The 25,470-nt window shown below is 33.9% G+C and overlaps 2 protein-coding genes across 3 annotated transcripts; both read right to left on the bottom strand.

Moving 5' to 3' along the window:
- Positions 1 to 255: 255 nt before the first annotated feature.
- On the bottom strand, positions 256 to 19,851 carry LOC123704135 (angiotensin-converting enzyme-like). 2 transcript variants are annotated; one of them, XM_045652429.1, is made up of 16 exons: positions 19,587 to 19,851; positions 16,495 to 16,571; positions 13,642 to 13,861; positions 12,562 to 12,919; positions 11,805 to 11,993; positions 10,973 to 11,087; positions 10,292 to 10,441; positions 8,587 to 8,711; positions 7,571 to 7,655; positions 6,729 to 6,822; positions 6,348 to 6,422; positions 4,744 to 4,818; positions 3,874 to 4,007; positions 3,293 to 3,391; positions 974 to 1,053; positions 256 to 371 (listed from the first exon to the last, which is right to left on the bottom strand). In XM_045652429.1, exons 1-16 carry the CDS (start codon positions 19,662 to 19,664, stop codon positions 271 to 273), a joined length of 2,055 nt encoding a protein of 684 aa, XP_045508385.1. In that variant the 5' UTR covers positions 19,665 to 19,851; the 3' UTR covers positions 256 to 270. The 2 variants fall into 2 exon arrangements, with proteins under 2 accessions (XP_045508385.1, XP_045508384.1); XM_045652428.1 differs by lacking the exon at positions 256 to 371 and having other exon boundaries at positions 859 to 1,053.
- A 3,538-nt stretch (positions 19,852 to 23,389) lies between these two features.
- Positions 23,390 to 25,159, bottom strand: LOC123704138 (zinc finger protein 714-like). Its single transcript, XM_045652430.1, has one exon. The coding sequence runs from the start codon at positions 25,076 to 25,078 to the stop codon at positions 23,483 to 23,485; it is 1,596 nt and encodes a 531-aa protein (XP_045508386.1). The 5' UTR covers positions 25,079 to 25,159; the 3' UTR covers positions 23,390 to 23,482.
- Between the last annotated feature and the right edge of the window lie 311 nt (positions 25,160 to 25,470).

Raw genomic sequence — 25,470 nt, 5'->3', positions numbered from 1 at the left:
ACGAGGATGGTTCTTATGTAGAGAAAACGTAAACATGTACCACGGGCGAAGCCGGGGCGGACCGCTAGTAATATCATATTTTTGACAAGTCTACTAATAATTTAGAAATAAGTTGACTTGAAATCAAATACCTAAGGTAATTTTTTTTTAATTTGTTATTTTACAACCGTGTGGAATAAAAATAATTCTTTATTTCTAATATGCAATATTTCCTCTCTGTATGTATTCATTATAAATAAATAAATAAAACACAACCAACAATAAACCTCTTTATAAAACAAGCCACAAACAAATTAAAAAAACAAAAACGAAAACATTTGACATTCCATTTGAAATTCCCGCGCTTTTCTGCGGCGCGAACATAGCCACATCTAGATGATTCGTATGAAATGTATGGAAATATCGACTTTATTTAGTATGGGTAAAGTCGATTTTTGAACGATTTATTGTATGTCTTATGTTAGCTTGTTCGAGAGATTTGAATGATTAAAGAAAACTAAATGTAAAGAATAATGAATATCGACTTTATTAGTATGGAGCGAAGTTCGAAAATCGAACGAATTCATTAAAGTGTTGTATGTAATTCAATCCATACTAATATTATAAATGCGAAAGTAACTCTGTCTGTCTGTCTGTCTGTTACTCAATCAAGCCTTAACTACTGAACCAATTTGCATGAAATTTGGTATAGAGATATTTTGATACCCGAGAAAGGACATAGGCTATTTTTTACCCCGGGAAATAGGATAGGTTTTATCCCAGAAATCCCACGGGAACGGGAACTATGCGGGTTTTTCTTTGACTGCGCGGGCGAAGCTGCGGGTGGAAAGCTAGTTTTGTAATAAATAAAACACAACCAACAATAAACCTTTTTATTTAACAAGCCACAAACAAATTAAAAAAACAAGAACGAAAACATTTGGCATTCCATTTGAAATTCCCGCGCTTTTCTGCGGCGCGAACAGAGCCACATCTAGATGATTCGAATTCCAACCGATGAGTCTTTCGTCGCGGTTCTGTACTCGCAGCCATAGTTCTAAAGGACGGAAGTACCTGGAAAGTGTATGGGAATACAGACTTTATTTAGTATAGCCTCGTAACGCCCAGATACCTATTAAAAGGCATGCAGCTCGATAGTGGTACCGGCCCAAGCTGTTATCCAACTTTATGACATAAACGCCCACGGTACCTTTTTAAAGGTATCTGACAGTATCTGATTTGAAAACGCCGTAACATTTTAAAATACGCGCCAAATCTAATTACTGTTTTTTATCCGGCTACTGGAAAGTATGTTTTTGTCTATGGTTAAGCAATAGTGCCAATAGAAAAATAATATATATGTAATTTCCGGCGAAAAGTTTGGCCATCTTGACTGACTAGAGGACGTGGTAAGTTCAATCCATGATTATTGATGCAATCTTAGGTTTTTAACTGAGAGTATCTTACTCTACTTGTTGACAAATAAGTAAATATTATAATTACATTTAGATTTACGCGAAAATAAAGAATATGCGTGTAAAATAACCTCGTAAAATCTGGATACCTTTTAGAAGGTATAAGAGTATTAACATATTATTGGATTTTAAAAGGTATAAGGGAATAAACCACTAATCAATTTGATTTGCTTTTGCAACTTATGATTTAGACCGTTTTCTCTTTCATAATATAAAGTAAATTATTTAGTCTGTTACAGAATATTTTAGTACCTATCCTTTTCAGGTAACCCAATGAGAGATGAGCAAATCGATGAAGCTTAAATCAGTCAGATATAGAAGAGTATGAACTATTTGGAGATGAGGATTACAACATAAATCAAAACCAAGAAAGCTCTTCCAGTTCTGAAGAATCTGAAAATAATAGTTTTTTTAATAAAAACCAACTCTTATTTGCAAAATTTAGTATTTAAAAGTTCTATAGAAATATTATATCAATTTACCTACTATCATTCTGATTTTAAAAGGTATATGGGTTGCTATTATATAGTGTTTTTGGGTCCAATTAAGAAACTTGTTAATTTTTGCTTCTGTCATCTGTTGGAAGTGGATTTCTTCTGATAGAAATCCTAAGACACGTGATAAACTAGCCTTTAAAAATAATAAGTACAGAAAATAATGATCATATTGTTCAAAAAATGATATTTTTTTCACAGATTGTAAGTGTGAGATATGTTTTTGGTCATTAAAATTTTGGAAGGCATGTATTAATCCAAATATTTATGTTCATTGTTTTTTGTAATATAAAATAAACCCTATATTATCTACCGCTAATCAATAATTTCAAAAATACGAATTTTGTGAAATCGGGTTTTGTAATACATTAAAGCCCATATTATGCCTAAATAAAGAATAACGAATTTGAGGTTATTTAGTGTCTCAGAACCTTCCACTGACATACATTTACATGCAGAAAAAATCCCACGCTCACGGAAATAATAAGGCACTTTTTTAGATTTCATCACCTCTGGGTCCGCACCATGTGAACCTTTTAAAAGGTTGGGCTGCAAGCCAATGTTTGGTAAAAATAGCCTGGGCGTTACGAGGATAGGATAAGGTTGATTTTTGCACGATGTGAGGTGTGTCTTATGTAAGGAAATATCGACTTTATTTAGTAAAGGATAAGGTTGATTTTTGCACGATGTGAGGTGTGTCTTATGTAAGGAAATATCGACTTTATTTAGTATAGGATAAGGTTGATTTTTGAACGATTTGAGGTGAGTCTTATGTAAGGAAATATCGACTTTATTTAGTAAAGGATAAGGTTGATTTTTGCACGATGTGAGGTGTGTCTTATGTAAGGAAATATCGACTTTATTTAGTATGGAGTAAGGTTGAATTTTGAACGATTTGAGGTGTGTCTTATGTAAGGAAATATCGACTTTATTTAGTATGGGGTTAGGTCTATTTTTGAACGATTTGAGGTGTGTCTTATGTAAGGAAATATCGACTTTATTTAGTATGGGGTTAGGTCTATTTTTGAACGATTTGAGGTGTGTCTTATGTAAGGAAATATCGACTTTATTTAGTATGCGGTAAGGTCGATTTTTAAACGATTTGAGGTGTGTCTTATGTAAGGAAATATCGACTTTATTTAGTATGGGGTTAGGTCTATTTTTGAACGATTTGAGGTTTGTCTTATGTAAGGAAATATCGACTTTATTTAATATGGGGTAAGGTCGATTTTTGAGCGATTTGATGTATTTGTCTTATGTTAAAAATATTCGATAAAATAATGTAAATGATGTGAGGAGGAATTTTTTTTGTATATTTTCCTAAAAAAATAAATAAATACATACTTAACAAGTGCTTCTGGTGATATTCTGTTGGTCCGTCCGCGCGTCATACTTCTTATTATTTCAGATGCTGGTTTCGAAGATCCCGGCTGCATTATTTCACTAAAAATAAGTTTTATTAAGTATTATAATTATTAAATATTTTTAAAGTGAAACTTCTTTAGGCGTTGAGTGTAAAATTTCAAGGTCGCGTCATGGCAATACCGTCACGTCATGATATAAGGCGACGATTATGTTATCTTTGAATCTTGGAAGTTTCACTTCTGACACGTGTGCTCGGCACGCACGCTCCTTTATAACAATTTTTTGTTTTCTTTAGTATAAGTGACAACTGACTGTAATCTGTTTAGATTTAAGTCTAAGTTTTTCAATATACAATTAAAAAAGAGCGTGTGATCCCAGCACACGTGTCAGAAGTGAAACTTCCAAGATTCAAAGATACCAAAATCTTCGCTTTACTCCTTGACGTGACGGTATTGCCATGACGCTACCTTGAAATTTTACTCTCAACGCGCCTACACTTCAAAACTGTAAAAATATACATTTTTTTATATTTTTTCGTATTTTTCCCCATTTTTCCTCACCTCAAAAGCCTCCCAGCATCTCTACTCCTGTAGACATCACACTCATGCAAATGGCCGATATGTCCCGAAGCGATACACAGTTGTTCGAATATTTGGAACTCTAGTATTGTAGCTAGAAAGTATTTTATGTATTCCTGGAAAGAAAAATATTTGTAACTAGCCGTCCGCCCCGGCTTCGCCCGTGGTATTTCGCAATAAAAGGTAGCCTATGTTCTTTTTCAGGGTCTAAAGATTGTCTGTGCCAAATTTCATCAAAATCGGTTGAGTGGTTTAAGCGGGAAAGCGTTACAGACAGACAGAGTTACTTTCGCATTTATAATATTATAGTAGGGATTAAAAACTTATTTAGTCTTAAAAAAATATTTATAATAAAAAAAATATTACAATAGGAAAGTATAGATTTGTTACTAGCTGCGCCCGGCGGTTTCACCCGCATTGCTCCGCTCATGTTGGTCTTAGCTTAGCGTGATGATATATAGCCTACTAGCTTTCCACCCGCGGCATCGCCCGCGCAGAAGAAAGAAAAACCCGCATAGTTCCCGTTCCCGTGGGATTTCCGGGATAAAACCTATCCTATGTCCTTTCTCGGGTATCAAAATATCTCTATACCAAATTTCATGCAAATTGGTTCAGTAGTTAAGGCGGGATTGAGTAACAGACAGACAGACAGAGTTACTTTCGCATTTATAATATTAGTATGGATAGCCCTCCTCGATAAATGGGATTGGATGGGAAAGAATTTTTCAAATCGGACCAGTAGTTCCTGAGATTAGCGCGTTCAAACAAACAAACTCTTCAGCTTTATTATATTAAGTATAGATTTAAACTGTCAAAAAATATTAAATGTTGTTATTATAAAAATAAAAATACCTGATCAGAAATGATATGATATTTGGATCCGGGATCGAAATCAGCTTCTGTTCTTGGTATTGGTGGAGTTACACCCTGGAATGAGAAATATGAAATTTACTTTATTTAAGGGATGTTTAAGGGGTGTGTGAATTCAGCTACCTAAGGCCTGAGCCCTGAGGTAAGGGGTGAGGTAAAGGTAAGGTCCGCGTTTAGTATGGAATCAACGTGCTCGAAACTAAAAATCGTAAGCGCCATTCACATTTTTATCAAAAGTGAATGAAAATATTTAGTATTTTCTAAATCTAAAACAGTCACGAAATCGAGAAGGTAAATATAACCTATGTATTTGTGATTTTATACGAATTAAATTAATAAATAAATAGATTTGACAATAGAAAAAATATACATGTACATGCAATTATGGGATAACTTACATTATAAGTAAAACATAAACCGTAGGTCTATGATATATAAAAGAGCTAGATACGTTACCCGCTCTCTATTTTGGCAAGAAAAAACTCAGGTAAGTGCCCGAGTTTCACTTAGTCACGCACCATTCAGCGTCGTGGCTGGACGTTCTTTTTGTATTTTAATCGGCAGTTGTTATTACGAAGTACATGAGTGAGACATGTATTATGTCTCGTGCGTGAGAGTGAAAGAGAGAACAACTGTATTGGTGATAATGCGTTAGTAAGTATTAATACGCTGTTTTTAGTGCAATGATGTTGGCGTATGCCGCGTCTACTAGTATAATAGGTCATTGCCGTAGGTACAGTTAATTGCGCTATTTAAACAATGTCTCCTATACTAGGGAATGTCCTGTGTTACAGGAGACATTTATCCATCCGTTGGTACCAGTTATATACCTGAATATTATAACAATCATACAACAACAAATAAAATTACGTAAAAGTTAGTCTCTCCCATCAATTCTTTTATTTATTTTTATTTATAACACTTTTGTACAAAACAATATAGGAAATGTGATACAAATTAATGAGGTACAAAAATTTTGCACAATAGGCGGCCTTATTGTTACACAGCAATCTCTGCCAGGCAACCTGGTAGGAAATAAGGAAATGTGAGAAGAATAAGAGAAGAACAACTCTATGGGTCGCTACGTCTGCGCACTTTCTTACTAGCCCATAGAGTTGATAAGTGAAGTCCCATGTCCCCTAGTGGGGTAAGGGGCAGATGCATTATACATCTGTTTCACTGATCGATTTTCATTAGGGCCAAGTAGGTGATCAGCCTTCTGTGTCCTGCCAGACCGAGACATTATTTTTTCGTCTCCACCGGGAATCGAACCCAGGACCCCTCGGTATTACGCTCACACGTCAACCACTGTACCAAGGAGGCGGTCACGAAGAGTTGATAGGAATAAATAGTTGCGGAGACAAAAGTTGCTCTTGCGTGTTAGCTCTTATATGATACTAGCTGTGTCCCGCGGTTTCACCCGCAGTACTCCGCTCCTGTTGGTCTATAATATAGTCTATAGCCTTCCTCGATAAATGGGCTATCTAACACCGAAATAATTTTTCAAATCGGACCAGTAGTTCCTGAGATTAGCGCGTTCAAACAAATAAACTCTTCAGGTTTATAATATTAGTATAGATATTTACCTGATATCTTAATTTCATTTGCCACCATCTTGCGTTCATATTTTCGACGCCATCTTCAAATACTGACCAACGCCACTTGAAAAAATAAATGTAATTACTTTAATAAGTTACCTAATTCGATTTTTTTTATTTCTCAGTGTGTGATAATAATTTGATCTTAAATATTTTTAGTGCTAATAATTTGAAATTTCGCGTAAATAATTTCAAATAATCAGTATAAAATATATTATAATAAACTCTGTTATGATTTCAAAAAACTCATTATCCAGATTATCTGCAAAACAGCTTTACCGATTTTGATGAGATTTTTATTAGATGATAGATTAGTTGAAAATTAATCACCGAGAACAGAAAACATGGTGCAAAATAAATATATATTACCTGATCAACCATGAAAGCGAATGGTAAATAAGCAACTTTCTCAAGAGCCATCGCCATCAGAAAATTCATTGTCACTTCATAAGGGTCGTGGGTTCTGAAAAATTGTTATTTATTATGAAAAAAGCATTTTTTAATTAAATATATAAATATTTCAGGACAATTTTCACACACGGCACGATCTGATCCCATACTAAGCTTTCGCTTGTGTTATGGAAACCAGATGGCTGATAAACATACATATATAATTTTAAATAAATACTTATATAGATAATTAACACCCAGACACAGAGCAAACATCTATGTTCATCACACAAATATTTGCCCCGGGTGGGAATCGAACCCGCGACCTCCGGCTTGGAAGGCAGGGCCAACCAAGCCAACCGGTCAGTCGAATAATATAGAATTTAAAGAAAAGAAAAAAGAACAATCACGAGGCGGGATTCGAACCCTCTTCTTTCGCCTATTACCTAATAGACTTTAAAAAATTTGAATATTATAAAATTCAACATTAAAATCAATTAACATTCGCGTTTCTTTTCATTTCATAACCTAACTAGCTTACCGCCCGCGGCTTTGCCCGCTTTCTCTATAACGATTTGAGATTTAAACTATCCTATCTCTCAAGTTGGATCGAACTGCACATGGTGTGCGAATTTTATTATAATCGGTTAAGTGGTTTAGGAGTCTATTGAGGACAAACATTGTGACACGAGATTTATATATATTAAGATTAAATTAAAAAAAATCATTTCATTCATTTTAAAGAAAAATTCGATCACTCAGCGGGAATCGAACCCGCGTCTTTAAAAAAACCCACTAAGTTTATAAGTTGAAGTACTAACTTATTCTGGTATAAACCCACTCGTTGCAAATGTGGTAAGTTGTAAACTGACAGTGTTGCCGCATTAGCTACAGCTTCGTGGAATGCTGAAAAATAAAAAAATAAAAAATACTAATCCATACTATAATCACTACATAGTATAAAACAAAGTCGCTTTCTCTGTCCCTATATCCCTATGTATGCTTAAATCTTTAAAACTACGCAACGGATTTTGATGCGGTTTTTTAATAGATAGAGTGATTCAAGAGGAAGGTTTTAGTATATAATTTATTAGGTTTTTGACAAAGCGGGCGAAGCCGCGGGCGAGAAGCTAGTATAATATTATAAATGCGAAAGTAACTCTGTCTGTCTGTCTGTTACTCAATCACGCCTAAACTACTTAACCAATTTTCATGAAATTTGGTATGGAGATATTTTGATACCCGAGAAAGGACATAGGCTAATTTTATCCCGGGAAAATGACGCAATTCCGGAAATCCCAGGCAAACGGGAACTATGCGGGTTTTTCTTTGACTGCGCGGGCGAAGCCGCGGGCGGAAACCTAGTAATAAATAAAAGTAAATAATAAAGTATTTAAATTTAAAAAATAAAAAAGAGCGTGTGTGCTGAGCACACGTGTCAGAAGTGAAACTTTGCCACATTCAAAGATACCAAATTCTTTTACTCCATGACGTGACGGTATTGCCATGACGCGACCTTGAAATTTTACTCTCAACGTTTGATATTATAATATTTAAACTATATTCTACGTTTAAAAAATATGATTTGAAAATATGTTTTTAATTCGAGAATTTTTATAAATCGGTTATTTTTTTGATAAAAAATAATTATTATTAACTAAGTAGGTGCGCCCCGCGGTTTTACCCGCATAGTCTATTGCCTATAATTAAATAGCCTTCCTCGATAAATGGGCTATCTAACACCGAAATAATTTTTCAAATCGGACCAGTAGTTCTTGAGATAAGCGCGTTCAAACAAACAAACTCTTCAGCTTTATTATATAGAATAGTAACTCACCCGGATTCGCTCCATCCCTAAACAATTGCGGTTGGTCGGAATATTGTAAGTAATATTGTATGTGCGCCATTTCGTGATGGGTTGAAATTAGATCTTGCATCGTCACTTCTGTGCATTGTTTTATTCTGTAATTTAATAATTATAAATTATTAAAAATAAAGAAACAAAAATAACAGAACTATATAACTTTTTGCGTGGAAACATGTCTTGATTTGTGTGTGTGTGTATGTTTGTTAAATTTATTACATAATATACATACCTATGTACATTGTACGTGTTTGTTTCTGTACATCTAGGTATATGTTTGTGTGTGTGCACAGAACAGTAAAAACTAATAGAAGTGTGATGTGGGCGTGGCCCACGTGTCACTAGTAAGGTAAGATCACCTAACTTGCTCTCAGTTGTGCGCAGAAAAATATTCGAGTCGGTTGTCAGCTGTCAAACCTTTTTTCCATATTTATTCATTAATAAGGACGTGTTGTTTTGTATTAGAGACCAAAAATGATAGCAGACACAATAATATCAGCAATGGAGGCATTTCATACCATCGGTAAGTCTTATTTTAATTTATTTTAAATATATTTTATGTTATAAATTCGCTTGTCGTAATTTGTCAAAAATTTATAAAAATATTAAGTCAAAATGAACCTTAATCCATAAGAAATTAGTACTAATATAGATTGAACAGCAAACAAGACTTTCTGGAATATTATTGCAATAAACAAACGAATGTCGGATTAGTGATGCATGTGGCGCATATCGACAGTATCGATACTTTAGAAAAGACAATCACTATAAAATATTAAATTTTATTTTATTTTTCCTTAGCTTTCATTAGTCCTATTTATTTATAGATTTTCCAAAGAGGCTAATTTAAAAGAGAAATGGATAAATGCAACGTGACGAGTTAACTGGATGCCGTACAGCACTAAGCAGTCTAACAAAGGCCACCGATACATCAAACCTACGGCAGTTCCAAGATTTAAAATAATGCATAATTTCTGTTTGTATTTTGTAAATATAGATTTATACTATTCTATTCCGTTTTTTATTAAAATATAATAATATGAAAAGACGTACTTAGTAGTTATAAACATACTCCAAAATGTGACACACTCATATAATAGAAAGCAAAAAAAATGCACAAAAAAATATTTATTTGTGAATTATCGATAACAAGGCTGACATCCCTTAGAGCATAGCATCAAGTTAATGTCATTAATGTAGAGTGATACAAATTTCAACCTTATCTTTATGTGTTTAGGTTCAAAGTCATATGTATCGAAAACTAACGCCCTCTGTTGTGGAGTAGCTGAATGTTTTCGAATTTGGAATTTCTGAGCAAAGAGAAACAAAACAGCTAATATGCCTAGAGATGTTATATTAAAATAAACCGTAACAGGGTGCGTTAGGGTACATATTGAAATGCTGAATTTATAACCTAAGTCAGTTTTTACTCAAATTAAGCTGTCCAATCAAAGGCATAGTTTACTTGTAGTGTTCTGTATAACTATCGATTTAAATGTGTGGGTTTGGCGACACTGGTTTTCATACTAATTATGACATTATAGCACTTCTATTAGTTTTTACTGTTCTGTGTGTGTGTGTGTGTATATATAGTGAGTATGCATATTTGTCTCTGTATGTGTAATGTGTATGTGTGTGTATCTACACATGCGTATATACACAGTGTGTGTGTGTATACCTATAATCAATCCGATTACAAAAGTCCCAAGCGCTAGCAGTACACTGAGCAGCTCGTGTAGGTCGAGCTAGTAAAGATCCGCGCCAGAACTCAGGTGGTACTGGTTTTAGACCCATAGAGGTGTAGAATTCTTCAGCCATTTGGAACATTCTGGAATTTAAAACATCTATTTTCAACAATTTGGAAAATATAACGCGAAATAATCATCCTTATATTGACTGAACGGTTGGCTTGATTGGTAGTGAACCTGCCTTCCAAGCCAGAGGTCGTGGGTTCGATTCCCACCCAGGACAAATCATTGTATGATGAACATAGAAATTAAAGACTTTTTAACGTTTTAAACGCGATTTATTCATTATATTATTTTCCCGACGTTTCGAACACTTTACAGCGAGCGTGGTCACGAACATAGAACATAGAAGTTAGCTCTGTGTCTGGGTGTTAATTATCTATATGAGTATTTATTTAAAATTATATATGTATGTTTATCAGCCATCTGGTTTCCATAACACAAGCGAAAGCTTAGTATTGGATCAGATCGTGCCGTGTATGAAAATTGTCCTGAAATATTTATTTATTTAATAACTCAGCCCCCGGAATCACCGACACAATAGAAAATCTTATTGTGTCGTGGACCGATCGGGCCGCTCGGGGCTCAATGGATTAAATAATAAACCTCACCTCAATGGAGTGAAGCCTTGTCTTAACATTTCAGCAGTAACATCAACATTGGGAGATTGTGGAAACGGCATCACTAAATCCATGATTGACTTCCAATTTTGAGCCCACATGTTACCTGGAAAGTTTAAGTTTTTTTTAAAGAAAATAGCTAGCTTATTGTTTATTTGACTTATTTATTTTACTTTTCATTTTAAAAGAAAATTTTTATTATTTTTGAAGTGAAACTACTTTATCGGGGTTGGAAAAAAAAATAGTGTAACATTTTTTCTTTACGCACGACATTCTTCCGTTACGCGCCATCTTTTTCTTACCTACCACGCGTGATTCGACGTATTTCTGTAAAGTTGCATATAGTAATTTTTTTTTTGAAAAAGAAGGTCATAAAGAAGTTTCACTTCTTACGTACACTAGTACACGCACACATGTTTTTTTTTCATTATTATTGGCAAGAAATAAAGAGCCTGGACGACGAAGCGTGGGACGACCACCCACAAGATGGACATACGACCTGGTCCGAGTGGCTGGATGCAGGCCGCCGGTGACCGGTCGTACTGAAAATCCTTGAGGGAGGCCTTTGTCCAGCAGTGGACGTCCCACGGCTGACACGACGAAAGAGCCTTTGAATGCCTTTTAATAAAATAGCAACTATTTACCTTATCTTAAGCAACTATGGCACCTTACTACTTACCCAACAATACGCAGCTATCACAGGACGCTCACTACTTACCCATTACTTTTTATGTCTCACCAACTTCTGACCAACTACTTGCCAACTTCTTACCAACTTCTTACCCACATCTTAAGACCTACTTACCAACTTCTAACTACTTACCCAACAAATGCGCAGGTATAGGCCCATCACTTCTCACACTACCCCCATATCTTTGCACTAAACGTTTTCTCACATAAGTGAATAATTGCTTGTAAAGTGGGGCCACTTGGTTGTATATCTCTTCAACGCTAGTGCGGAAGGAGGGATCGTCGTACGGAGCACGCATTTGGTCACCTGCGTCTTTGTATCCTGGTTGTAAATGTATGAATATTTAGCTTAATATATAATGTTAATTTTAATATCTTTACTTAATATTATAAAGCTGAAGAGTTTGTTTATTTGTATGTTTTTTTGAACGCGCTAATCTCAGGAACTACTGAACCGAGGCTGAAAATTGGTGACAGGCAAAAACAAGAGATGGAAATAGGATAAATGTTAAAAATATGTAATGACGATTCAAAAATGCTTCTAGAAGAAGTCTAATTGAATAAATAAATGTTTGAGTTTCATACTTTTTACCCCAAAAATTTTGAAAGGTAATTACCGGGGCGAGCAGGCAGTTTTAATAAAAAAATGACAGACCCAATCTTAGACCGAACCGGATAATGCCCAGTAAATATTTTAGGTAAAAACAGTAAAAATTACAGAATTATCTTAGATGAAATGTTTGATGTTTCCTAATTAATATTCTAATTGCTTATCATAATTGCAATACAAAACATTAAAAAATACTTACCTTATTGCAACAATCAATCAATAATTAATTAATACAATCAAAACATCAATCAATCAATCAATCAACTAATAATTAACTCACCAGTACTAACAGCCGCTTGGTTCGCCAACATCACATATCTCATAAACCGATTCCTCACTTTAGGCCCGGTTTTTTCCCTAAAACTTTTCCACACGTACAGCAGTTCACTTTCAATCCGGGAATGCGCTAGAATCCTGGATATCTCCGGGTCTAACTGCATGTCACAGTAGTTAGGGAAGTCCTGGGTCTCCTGGACTTCGTAATGTTGGTACGGTCCACTTGCTAAGTGGAATTGTTGGTGCTTTTCTTGGTATGTTTCAGAAGGTTTTGGTATGTGTGGGTCATACGGTTTTTGGCCAAAGGGACATATTTTGGCTGAATTGTAGATTTCCTTCATTTCTGTTATTAGGGATTGTAGCTGCAATGTTATTTACGTTATTTGAAATAATGTGTATAATAGTGATATTTTTATGCCGTAAGTAGTTAGTAGTAGGCAATTAAAATAAAACTGAACTACTGACATTTAATTTGATCATTAAAATCATTGGTTTTCTTTGATTATCGAAAAGCTCTATGGACACGAAAAATAGAAAACTACTTAATAATATGAATGCGACTGTCAATCTGTTTTTATAGTGTATTCTTCATGCATAGACCACTGAACCAATTCAGATGAAATTTGTTACAGAGAAAGGAATTAGAATAGGTTTTATATTGGCAATCCCGCGGGAAAAATACCTATGCAGGGTTTTTCTTTGATAACGTGGGCGAAGTCGAGGGCGAAAATAATATAATAAAAATGAATCGCCAAATGTATTGCTAAGCATAAAATTCGAGAACGGCTCCACCAAAACGGCTAATTTTTTAACGTTATTGTTCTGGCACAAGGAGAGTTCTTATGGAGACAACACGAAAAAGAGGCAATAGAAGAAATCTAGGCGGGACTCGAACCCGCATCCTTTCACGCCAATCCGGGGCGGATGCTTGACCAACTCAGCCACCAGAGCCATCAGAGCGATCGTATGTATTCTATGCTCTCAGTTTTATATGTTAAATTTATATTTATAAAGCATTTGAATGCCATAAAACCAAAAATATCAAATGGGCAGAACAACGTCAGGGCAGCTGGTCAATACATACCTCAATAAACTTATCATCTGGCAGCGCAGCCCTGCTACTTTGTATGATCTTCATCAATTGTCTCCTCCCCAGGGGGTCAGAGACCCTGGTCGCGTCATACGCGGCTGCCTTCCTCCAGGAGAGCCTTTCGAACTTGGAGCTGATCCCTAGCTCTTCCAGCATCTTGTGCCGGTTGTATTCCGTTATGTTTGTGACGAACTTCCATTGGGACATCGTCACTCTATAAATATATTTAGAACTTTACTTCAGAAGAAGTAAATAGGTCAAAAGTAAAAAGGAAATAAGATGGCTGTTTGTAAGTGTATCAAAGGGAAAGAAAACTTATTAATCATTAAATTTTTAGATAGTTACTCACTAAATAAACATTTTTTTTTAATTCACAGTCCAACATTTTTTTTTTAATTATATACCTACCTAGGTAAAAAATAAATAATAACGTACGAATTAGATCAGAAAGGTAGGATATCTCGAGCACGAAAACTACCATCAGAGTATTCGTATCTTCATCGAGAGCATTTATACGGGTAATTGAATAGCGCCCCGTTTGTGCGTAAAAGGAACTAATTTTTATCGTATTAATAATATGTTTTATAAATGCGAAACTTTGTGATGATATTAATTGTTACTGTTTCACGGGTAAACCACTGAACGGATTTTCATAATATTTACCAGTTAAGTAGCTTACGTTCTAGAATAATACTTTAGATATAGAAATACTTGATTTTTGCCCCAATTTTTGAAAACGCGCGGCACAGTTATGCCACAGATTAGGTACTAGTTACGTATGTTATGCTCTCGATGACAATACAAAATCTAGACACGCGGCAGCGTGTCAAGCCGAGTTCAAGCGAAGAGAACTGGCGAGCAGCTGCCGTGTGTATATTTACACGAACCATTTCGAGCCACTTTTCACCCCTTTATAACTCGAAAACTATTTAAGTTAAATAAACCAAATTTGGTACATATCAAGAGGACCTCAAGATAAACAAGAAGCTTAAATTTCATAAATACAGATTAAACAGTTGCGTAGATATTAATATCCAAAAATCGCAATTTTTAAGACTGACTGACTTATAGACATATACAAAACCTAACCCACTTCCAGATGACCTAGAAAGTTCAAATTTTGTAATCAGCTAGGTAATAGTGAGTGTACAAAGGAAAAAATCAGAAAATACTGAATTTATTTGTATTTAATTTTTTTTTCAATGACATAAATTTTGTTTGTATGGAAAAATGGAAAAGTTTAAAAAAAAAGAAAATAGTATATTCACCTTACTAGTCTTAAAAAATAGATCAAAACTAATCAGTGGCCGAAAAAAATTTTGAAATCCATCAATAAATGACTGAGATATAGATTATTGAAGTTTACATATTTTAGGACGAAACATCTGTAGATTCGAAGCGCCTCTGACATCACACTCACTCGCGCTAGTATCGCTAGGGCGGATTACTTCGATTGCATGATTTCTTTATTCAAAACTGTTATTAAACGTAAAATAAAATAAAATTGTAATAAAAATATTGCTCATACAGTTAAAAATAATATATAATTTTACATATTCACATTTATTTATTCTTTATTTATGAGTGTTTACTGTTTAGTTTAGTTTTAATTTCAGTGTAAATAAATAAATAAAATCTTTATTTTACTTTAAACATGGTATTCAATGGTGAATGGTGATACAATTATATTAATAAAGCACAAACATGTTCAGCCAATACAAGCATGCAAAAATAATTACCATAAATGGTGTAATGGAAGAAGGCTTCGTCGAAGGTCGAAATGATTTAATTTGCGTAAAATAATATGAGTGAAACATGCGCGTTTAGAGTAAAATTTTAAGATCGCGTCATGGCAATACCGTAACGTCATGGAGTAAGGCGACGATTCTTCTACAACGATCTTTGCATCTTGGTAATAGTGTGTGTACAAATTCACGCTGGATGTTTAGAAAATCATGTAAGTAATCTTTTAAACAGGAAACGAGTTTAAAAAATTGCAGATAATGACGGGGCAATGTGCGCTGATATTCATAAAATATAAGAAAATATATAAAATAATACTAAACAAACCATACAGAGAAACCGCAAGAAAAAAAAAATCGTATATAAAAAGTATTATATTCATAAAGTAAATCAAATTTGCAGAGTAATTTTCTGTGCAAAAAGTAATGATATCCCACCAAAAACATAAATGTAAAATTTGGAGCCGAGTTCAATCGTTGACTTAATTTGCCAAAAAAAGAAATGAGATCTAAATGTGTGCCAAGTTCTGCAGACAGTCCAGAAATTTATTTACAAAGATGTATTAAGTTCTTAGGTTGACTGAAAACTCAATTGTTTTATTTTCCCTTAGAGAACAATGTTTATTCCAAAATATAACTTTTTAAATTTGAATATTATAATTATTTTCACAAAGCAAACAACTAATGACCTATTGAACCCCATAATTTGATGAGGCTAGTTTTACATACTGTTTATATTTTGTGAGGTTCTAAAAACTAGCCTCATCAAATTATGGGGTTCAATAGGTCATTAGTTGTTTGCTTTGTGAAAATAATTATAATATTCAAATTTAAAAAGTTATATTTTGGAATAAACATTGTTCTCTAAGGGAAAATAAAACAATTGAGTTTTCAGTCAACCTAAGAACTTAATACATCTTTGTAAATAAATTTCTGGACTGTCTGCAGAACTTGGCACACATTTAGATCTCATTTCTTTTTTTGGCAAATTAAGTCAACGATTGAACTCGGCTCCAAATTTTACATTTATGTTTTTGGTGGGATATACTTTAACGATATTTTTGTGCTCGCTCATGCTAAATTAATAAAAATAAGTCTACGTTACCTGTAGCACATTCCAGAAGCTTCCCTGTCATATTCTCGAAGGAATTGCATCGCTTCAGCGGCGTTTGTGTTGGTGCCCTATAAAATTATAATTTTCATTTATTATAAGACGATGGTCACCAAATCAAAGTAGCTTAAGAAAGCCCTATAAAATTATAGTTTTCATAATATATTAACGTTTTTAAAGGTATTGATTTTATTAGCTGGAATTTTAGTGTACGAAGAAGCTTTTGTATAAATTACATGTTTAATAATATTACGTTCTATGTGTACATAGATATTTTTTCTAAGGACTAGGTATTTAAACTTCTTTCTTCTATTAGTAATAAACTACATAATATAACGGTAGGGACGGTTTCGCATCGCTGCCGAAAGGGCGTGTCATATTGTCTTTATAGAAAGTGAAATCACTATTGTAAAGCTTTATTTGAATTTTCCTTTTAATAAGTATTAAACATCCCTACTAATATTATAAATGCGAAAGTAACTCTGTCTGTCTTTCTGTTACACTTTCCCGCTTATACCTCTCAACCGATTTTGATGAAATTTGGCACAGACAATCTTTAGACCCTGAGAAAGAACATAGGCCACCTTTTATTGCGAAATATGTACCACGGGCGAAGCCGGGGCGGACCGCTAGTTTATACATAAATCCATTTGTTACGATTTATTTTATAAATGCGTCTTATTCTCGAAGATAAATTAGTCCTTCGAACCAGCCATTTTGGATTACCCGACTGTGACAGATTTAATTCGGTCACAGTGAATTAAATAAACATAATACCCTTGTTGTGATCTGTTGAAACTTAATTGTTCGCTTGTGTTTGTCACCCGTGTCTCCTTCAAGGACATGATTAAGTTTGAAGCTTCCTTTGAAGGTTTAATTAGTATAGTTTAAAAAACTTAAAAATACGCTTGTACTTATGAAATTATTACATAATATATTGTCATTGATCCTTGATAAGTATAAAGTTTGAATGAAATCTGTCCGTATACCTATGTGGGTCAAATTTGAATCTAAGGGAGTCGGTTTAAGCTAATAAAAGCGTGTTGAAAATATTTATTTTGCCACTTAAACTGGTGTAGTTTTCTATGGTGAATTATTTTTAGAATCTAGTGATTTTAGAGCTTTTAAGTACAAACAAATAAACTTAATCAAATGAAAGCTTCAAACTATGCGATTTGGGAATAAATATTTTCTTTTGATCAAAGAGCATTGAGCAATAATCCAAATTTTGTACAGGACAAAGATCCATACTTTTTCTAGTGAAATATCGCGAAAGGGTATTTGAATATGTGCAGTTTATGCAACATTTTTATTGTCAACAATGAACGTGAGTCGTGTATAACTAGGGGATGGAAATTTGTATGGAAAATAACTGCTAATGCATAATCATATCATTCCTACTAATTACTATAATATTATAAATGCGAAAGTTTACGTAAGGATGGATGTAGGTATTTGTGTACCTATGTGAATGTATGTTTGTTACACTTTCACGCAAATACTACTGAACCGATAACAATAAAATTTAGTACATATACATAGGTTTTATCCTGGAAATCCCACGGGAACGGGAACAATGCGTTTTTTTCTTTGAAAACGCGGCTAAAATATTTTCTTTTACGAAATTTTAAATTAGGCTCAATTTCAGTGTTCTTACTCAAATGAAAGTTAAACAAATTGAAGCTATTGTTTTTAAAAAGACAATACTTTACCGGTATTTATTTATTATGTAATACTTATTCTGATATTAGTTACTATAGAATCGATGTTGCAAAAACAACACAAACTAGGTACATTATTTATATTGTATATAAGAATGAGGGTAAGTAGGTATTAAAACTACCTACTAAAAAACTTGGACGTATTTATTTTTACTTCATTCTAAAATGTGATTTGAGTTAACATACATAATATAAAATAAGCATATTTTAAAGAAGAATTTATTTGTTTATTTGCTTGAACGCGCTAATCTCGGGAATCACGAGGCCGATTTGAAATATTAATTCACTGTGATCTATGATATATAAAAGAGCTAGATACGTTACCCGCTCTCTATTTTGGCAAGAAAAAACTCAGGTAAGTGCCCGAGTTTCACTTAGTCACGCACCATTCAGCGTCGTGGCTGGACGTTCTTTTTGTATTTTAATCGGCAGTTGTTATTACGAAGTACATGAGTGAGACATGTATTATGTCTCGTGCGTGAGAGTGAAAGAGAGAACAACTGTATTGGTGATAATGCGTTAGTAAGTAGGTATGTATTAATTACGCTGTTTTTTAGTGCAATGATGTTGGCGTATGCCGCGTCTACTAGTATAATAGGTCATTGACTGTGATAGTCCATTTATCGAGGAAGGCTATAGGCATATCATCACGCTAAGACTAACAGGAGCAATGCGGGTAAAACCGTAGGGCAAAGCTAGTAATAAATAAACGAATTAACACCTTCATTAAATGGTTTAATTGTATTACATTATAATCAGTTGGTCAAAGAATGAAAAGTAATTGATCTCTGTTTAAAATGATGAATGATTAAAAACAATTTAAACATACTTATGACAAAACTTTCGTTTATTTATTTATTTGTTTCAAAGTACACATGCGTGACTACATTATATTGAACGGGTTCCGTTGAAAATTATTTCATCTTGTCATTTTTATAGTTAGTTTATAAGAGAGGTAATATATGTAGGTATTTATAAGCTTTTCGAACCATGTTTTGAAAAGAAAATTATTGAAATGAAATAAATAAATGAAATATATAATATTTACTACTACCATGAACCAATATGAGTATATTGGTCCATGCTACTACTAACTACTAACTACTTGCTTTTACCTTTTCTACGCATTGTTTACTTTGTGTGTAATATGCAATTTTTTCTTTTCTTTTCTTACCTATTCTTTATTTATATAATATTTAATGTAAAAACAGTTTCATTAAAAATTGGATAATCATTGAACCAGATTATTGCGTATCGTATTTGTTCTAGTATATTTTTTACGGAACCCTAAAATAACAATACCAAGACGTAACATTGTTAAACACCTAATAAGATTTCTCTATGATTTATATAAATTGCACTTACCATTCGATAATAATCTTGCGAACACGCGAACCGTGTGTAGAAAGCAAATAGAATAAGCGCGCCTTTTTGAACGTCCATTTTGATTTTTTTTTTATAACAGCAACACACTCATAATCCAAAATTTTAATTATCTGTATCCACGCTTCGAATGTCAGACGCGTTCCATTTTTGAATTTATATTTTGTTTTTTTTTTTCGAGTTTCTGTCAAAGATAAATATGATAGATGCAGAAGACGACTTGGTAGTGTACGATGTCGTCGGCTAATGTTTCCGTTGCTTTGTTTTCGGCACGGTCGGTGCACATGGCACAGATTGGGAACGGTACGGTAGGTACTGAGATATGTGTGGAGATTTTAACCGCTTTGGGAAAGAGGAGTGCTGTGTAAGGTGCTATTAGATGCTTTATAATTTATAGATATACATAAGTTAAGTTAAGTTAAAATAGTTAATTGATGAGGAAAATATGGAAAATTAAGTTATCAAATAACAACCAAAAGTAAACCTTTGAAGGTTAATTTAATTGCATATCTACTTATCATAATATCGATAAGTTATGTTATGTACTACTTATGTTTTTATGTTATGTACATAAGTTTATAGTATAAAAGATAAAAAACAAAACTAAAAGTGACATTTTTTAAGTCTTAAATATAATTAGCATCTCAATAACATAATCCTATGTGTAGCAGACCTTATTTTAAGACGGACGATCGCGTGCCACTCTTTGTCATAGATTATTTAGATAGAAAGTACAAAGATAATGTTGAGTCTATCTATTAAAACATTTTTTAATTAACATTCAAATATTTAAGTAAGTTATATGTATATGTTGAAGAATATTTCGTTAATTACGTAGAGTAAAAATGTCTTTTCGGAGATTTTTTATCCATTATTATTTTCGACCTTTTAATTAATAAAAAATATAAATGAATTCACATGTCCTCTAGTGGGGCAGATGTATTATGCAAATATGTTTCATTGGTCGATTTTCTTTACGGACAATTAGGTGATCAACCTTCAGTGTCCTGCCAGACCGAGATTTTGGTTTGTTAGTTGGTTCTAATCGAGAAGCGAGAATCGAACCCAGAATTAATGTGAAAATTACTAATTTGGATGCCTCTGAATTGGATTAATTTCAATCATTAAATCATTGTTATCGTCTCGTTTCCATAGCACAAGCGAAAAGTTTAGAATGGGATGAGATCGTGCCGTGTGTGAAAAATGGCCTAAAATATTTTTTTTTATTATTCATTAATTTAATGTGATTTATTTACTGAAGAAACTTGGCAGTATATAAAATTAAACATCTGTTTTTTATTCTATGATGAGTTTAATAAGTTTGCTCATACATCTCATAGTCAACAGTGTAGTCTGATACGTAAAATAAATTGTATGCAAATATTATGTTAATAATCCATACTAATATTATAAATGCGAAAGTAACTCTGTCTGTCTGTCTGTTACATATTTTGGTATAGAGATATTTTGATACCCGAGAAAGGACATAGGCTACTTTTTATCCCGGGAAAATGACGCAATCCCGGAAATCCCACGGGAACGGGAACTATGCGGGTTTTTCTTTGACTGCGCGGGCGAAGCGGCGGGCGGAAACCAAGTAATTAATAGACACGCTTTTCTGTAATTTTTAACAATGATAAAAATATCATAGACAAAATAAGTTAGTAATTCGATTGAATAGGTTTATATTTCAAAATAAAATAAAGTTGATTACGTCAAAAAGTAGGTACCTCTTAGAGTAATAATGGTTTAATGCTCTAAGAGGTACCTAGTTAGTTACTTTAAACTTCTATAAAATATCATAAAAGTTGTTAAAAAAGATACAATAGCTGGGTTAAAAGTAGCCTGTGTGCTATACTAGACTGTAATGTCTCTTACTCTGCACAAATTTAATAGTACATCCCTTTACATGAAGGAGTAATAGGTACACAATACACATACATTTAAACTTCCATAATAGGTATATCCTTACAAGTTTTTGCCCTGTACATAATATTTATTAACTAAAGATAATTATACTTAGGTAAATACTACTTACTAGCTGTGCCATGCGGTTTTACCCGCGGATTAAAACGTATAGTATTATTATCCCTAATAAAACAAACAAAATATATAAGAAGTATATAAACCTATTTAATTTATCGAACATCCCTACTTTTCGCATTGATAAAAACATATCAATAAACACATTTATGAAAACATCCATCTAAGCATATTATCAAACTTGCAGTTTTTAATGTAATGATGAACCCATTAAGCCCCCAGTACACAATGGCCTGTGATGGGCCACGCTTTACAATGCACAACTGCAGGCCACGATCAATTGCTGTTCACACAATGGCCCATGTCTGATGTCTCATTGCTGCCTGGCAAACCACTTGCGATGGACGTACAGGGCTCAGACTGTGATTGATATAAATCAATAAAACTGAAAGTTTCTTCAATGCTCCACGATACTGACATTTTAAGCGATCAAATCCTATATTACCCCGTGTACACAATGGCAATGGCCTGCAATGGGTCAGCATGGGCCATTGTGTACTGGGGCCTTTATATTACAGTACTGTAACAAAGGGTCACTTGAGATGATACGCTCCGAATACGTCTTATTGTGACGAATTATAAGAAAATTATATTTGCATTTTATTATGAAATTGTGTATTTACAATAATTATTTCACCGACAGTGTCGTTGTAGACCTGTGTCCTTATAAATATAGATAAAAAAACACACACACACATAAACAAGATAGTTACATAAATAGATAGCTGATAGTTAACTAATATTGTGTTGTCACCGACCCTTGGTATTCCTTGGTATAATATTGTCATGTTCGTTAAAAATCAAATCAGTCAGTAACATTAAAAAAATATACCTAAAGGCTGAATTGAGATAACGTAGGACCTACTCCTTTTTTTAAAAGTCGGTTAACATATTACCTAATACCTACTATCATAATTATAATATCGTAGCAAAAGCGTGCTCATATGGGAGCTAAATATGCTTCATTTCATCATATTATTATTAATAAAGAAAATATTCGTTTTTTATGCGAACTCGTATTTTAAATGCATAATGCATAAATGAAGCCTCCATAGTTATCAAAACCAAATTTTGTTATTCTGGCAATTATACGGTCTAGTATGTTTATACTTGTGTAGTATATTATTATTAGTCTGTGTTTATACTATGCGCCAAGATACCTATGCGCCCTCCAATGACTAAGGTGTGATTCCTTCATTGGCGCCCTCAGAGCAATAAATGCGCCTCAGAGATAGGCGCGAATGGAATTATAGCTGTCAAAACTTGTTCAGTCTGTAGTAGTTCGAATACTATCTCATAGATGTCACTATAACAAAATGCAGTAAACTTAACACAATAGGTATTGCAAGTTGTCGTATCGGTAGAACCGGGATTAGAATAAATAATAAAATAAAAAAGGATATTCTGGCACTTAAAAATAATATTCAAAATCGATAAGGTGTAATTATTATGGATAGGTAGGTTTACTAAAAACCATAGATCTACCATGATCTACTTACCTATTACTTACCATCAGGTACCTATGTAATTTTAGTACACCGATGTAGTACACTGAGTAAGGAACTAACAATTTCATCTATAATTATTCACTTTTCTTGTTATTGTTTTTATGTTATTTATTGAATAATAACAGTTAAGTAGTTTAGACAAGACAGATAGACCGATAGACAAACAAACAGTTACTTTAGCATTAATAATATTTTAGGGATTATACAATACATTAATATAAAAAAATAAACAAATTGATTTAAATATGTACATTTAATACAATACTTGCCTATACAATATACAATTAGAAATAATTATTTAAAAATCCAGTACATTATTCAAATACATTATAACATTTTCTCTGGTTCGCTAGTAACTCTAACGTCTTTTAACTCTACTCGCTGTTCAAATTTCCTCGATGTATCTATCCCATGTCGTCGTTTCATGTGTTTCTTAAAGTTAGACCCATTTGTGAAGTCTCGCTGGCAGAATAAACACTTATAAGGCTTAGCGCCTGTGTGCTGCCGTAGATGTAGGTTTAAACGAGTCTTAAATCTGAAGCTTTTGTTACAGTACTCACATACAAATGGCATTAGATCTGTATGTACAATAGAATGCGATTTCAAGTGTCGCTTCACTCTAAAACTCTTTCCACACTGCTCACAGACAAACGGCTTGACTCCAGAGTGCAAACTTATGTGTGACGTTAAATTACCTCTTGCTCGGAACGCTAACGGACAGTACGGGCATTTAAACGGCTTACTATCCTCGTGGGTGAGCATGTGCGTTCCTAGTGTACCTTTTGTAAAGAACATTTTACCGCACACATGACATGAAAAGTCTCTCGTTCGTTCTTTATGCACTTGCCTGTGTTGCTGTAGGTTGCTTCGAGACTTAAATTCCTTGTTACAGTCTTTACATTTCAGATCGAATTCTATTTCTCGCTGACTCGATAACCGTTTATGCCGTTTATTGTATAGTATTGTGTGTTCTTGTAACTGTTCTGGTGTGTCGAACTCCGCGCCACAATTCCGACATTTTGTTAAGAATGCTCCGTTGTGAACTTTTGCCTTATGTATTTGAACGTTGGACGTTAACGTGAAGAGATGGTTGCAAAACTCGCAGCAGTATCGCAGGTACTCCTTATGAGTGCGGACATGTTTGACAAACGCTTTAAATCGATGTACCACTTTATCGCAGTCGAGGCATTTGTAGGCACAGCATCGGTTGTGAATTTGTAACGAATGTACTTGTAGAGAGGCTATATTTTCACACTGAGCGTCGCATTTCGCACACCTGCACATCTGATTGTCCCAAGTTATGCTGTCTGGTAGAGGATCTATTGGTTTTTCATTGGCCAAACTCAACGAGTCCTCGTACTTTTTGTTCTTTCGTTTCAATCGCTTTCGTTTCGCTGTTACGTCAAGTGGCACGTCGCTGTCGGTGGAATTTGCACTATCTATGTTATCACAGTCTACTCGTGCCACTAATAGATCCTGATCACTGTCATGTTCGATTTTAACGTCCTCTTTACTTTGAACGTCATTTCCGTCAACAACTTCGATCTTAATCTCTTGTTTTAGCTGCTGGAACGCCTCCCAGTTCTCGTCTACCGGTCTTCCGATCAGGGACAGGGGGATATCTTCATTTTTTAATACAGAATCAGCGGAATTTAACGTTTGTTTTGAGGGAAATATTACTGAGAGTTTTAGCTGTGCGGTTCGCGCGTTGTGAAGGAAAAACCAAGTTCTTTCTAGCAGATCGAAGCAAGAGAAACATATCGTTTTAGGTAGTGTATTAGAAGGCGAAACATCGATGTTTATCCATTGTAATTTAGTGGCCACTTTAGAACTAATTGCTACATCTTCGTCCGGTGATATCAATTGAGTTTTCGGAGTCGGTTCGGCACATAATCGACAATACGTGTCTTCCTCTTCACTCATTTTTATATTAATTGTTACAAATTAAACATTTAATACATAATGTTTATCTTTTTTCCGAAAAAAAAAAAACAGTAAAATATTTCTAGGACTGTCATACTTTGACATTTAGACGCTATGGTGTTGTCAACTGTAAAAACATTGCAATCGAATAGTCATACCGTAAAATGTTTAACAATTTTTAAGAATCACCGAGACGTTTATAAGGTGATTACTATGGTCACAAAATACATAATAGTAGCTAAACGCTACAGAACGGACACTCTCCGCCTCCCGCCAAAATTAAACACTTACCTCACCCCGCACGATCAGACATAAAATGGTCCATATTTTTCTACAGGGACGATACGCAACGAAGAATGACAACATTAATCAAATTGACTTAAAGTAATTTT

Source organism: Colias croceus, chromosome 28, assembly GCF_905220415.1.
Source record: "Colias croceus chromosome 28, ilColCroc2.1".
NCBI classification, from domain to species: domain Eukaryota; kingdom Metazoa; phylum Arthropoda; class Insecta; order Lepidoptera; family Pieridae; genus Colias; species Colias croceus.
Note: the sequence above shows the minus strand (reverse complement) of the source record. Positions and strands in the feature narration are given on the sequence as shown.

Bases quoted from the DNA above. Each gene is read 5' to 3' on its own strand.
- LOC123704135 (XM_045652429.1), bottom strand. From the start codon at position 19,664: ATGGACGTTCAAAAAGGCGCGCTTATTCTATTTGCTTTCTACACACGG. The intron at 10,442-10,972 runs GTGAGGTTTATT...TTTAAATTCCAG, and splicing joins CAAGGCTTCACTCCATTGAG to AATGTTCCAAATGGCTGAAG. The intron at 1,054-3,292 runs GTATGTATTTAT...TACACTTTCCAG, and splicing joins TCACCAGAAGCACTTGTTAA to GTACTTCCGTCCTTTAGAAC.
- LOC123704138 (XM_045652430.1), bottom strand. From the start codon at position 25,078: ATGAGTGAAGAGGAAGACACGTATTGTCGATTATGTGCCGAACCGACT.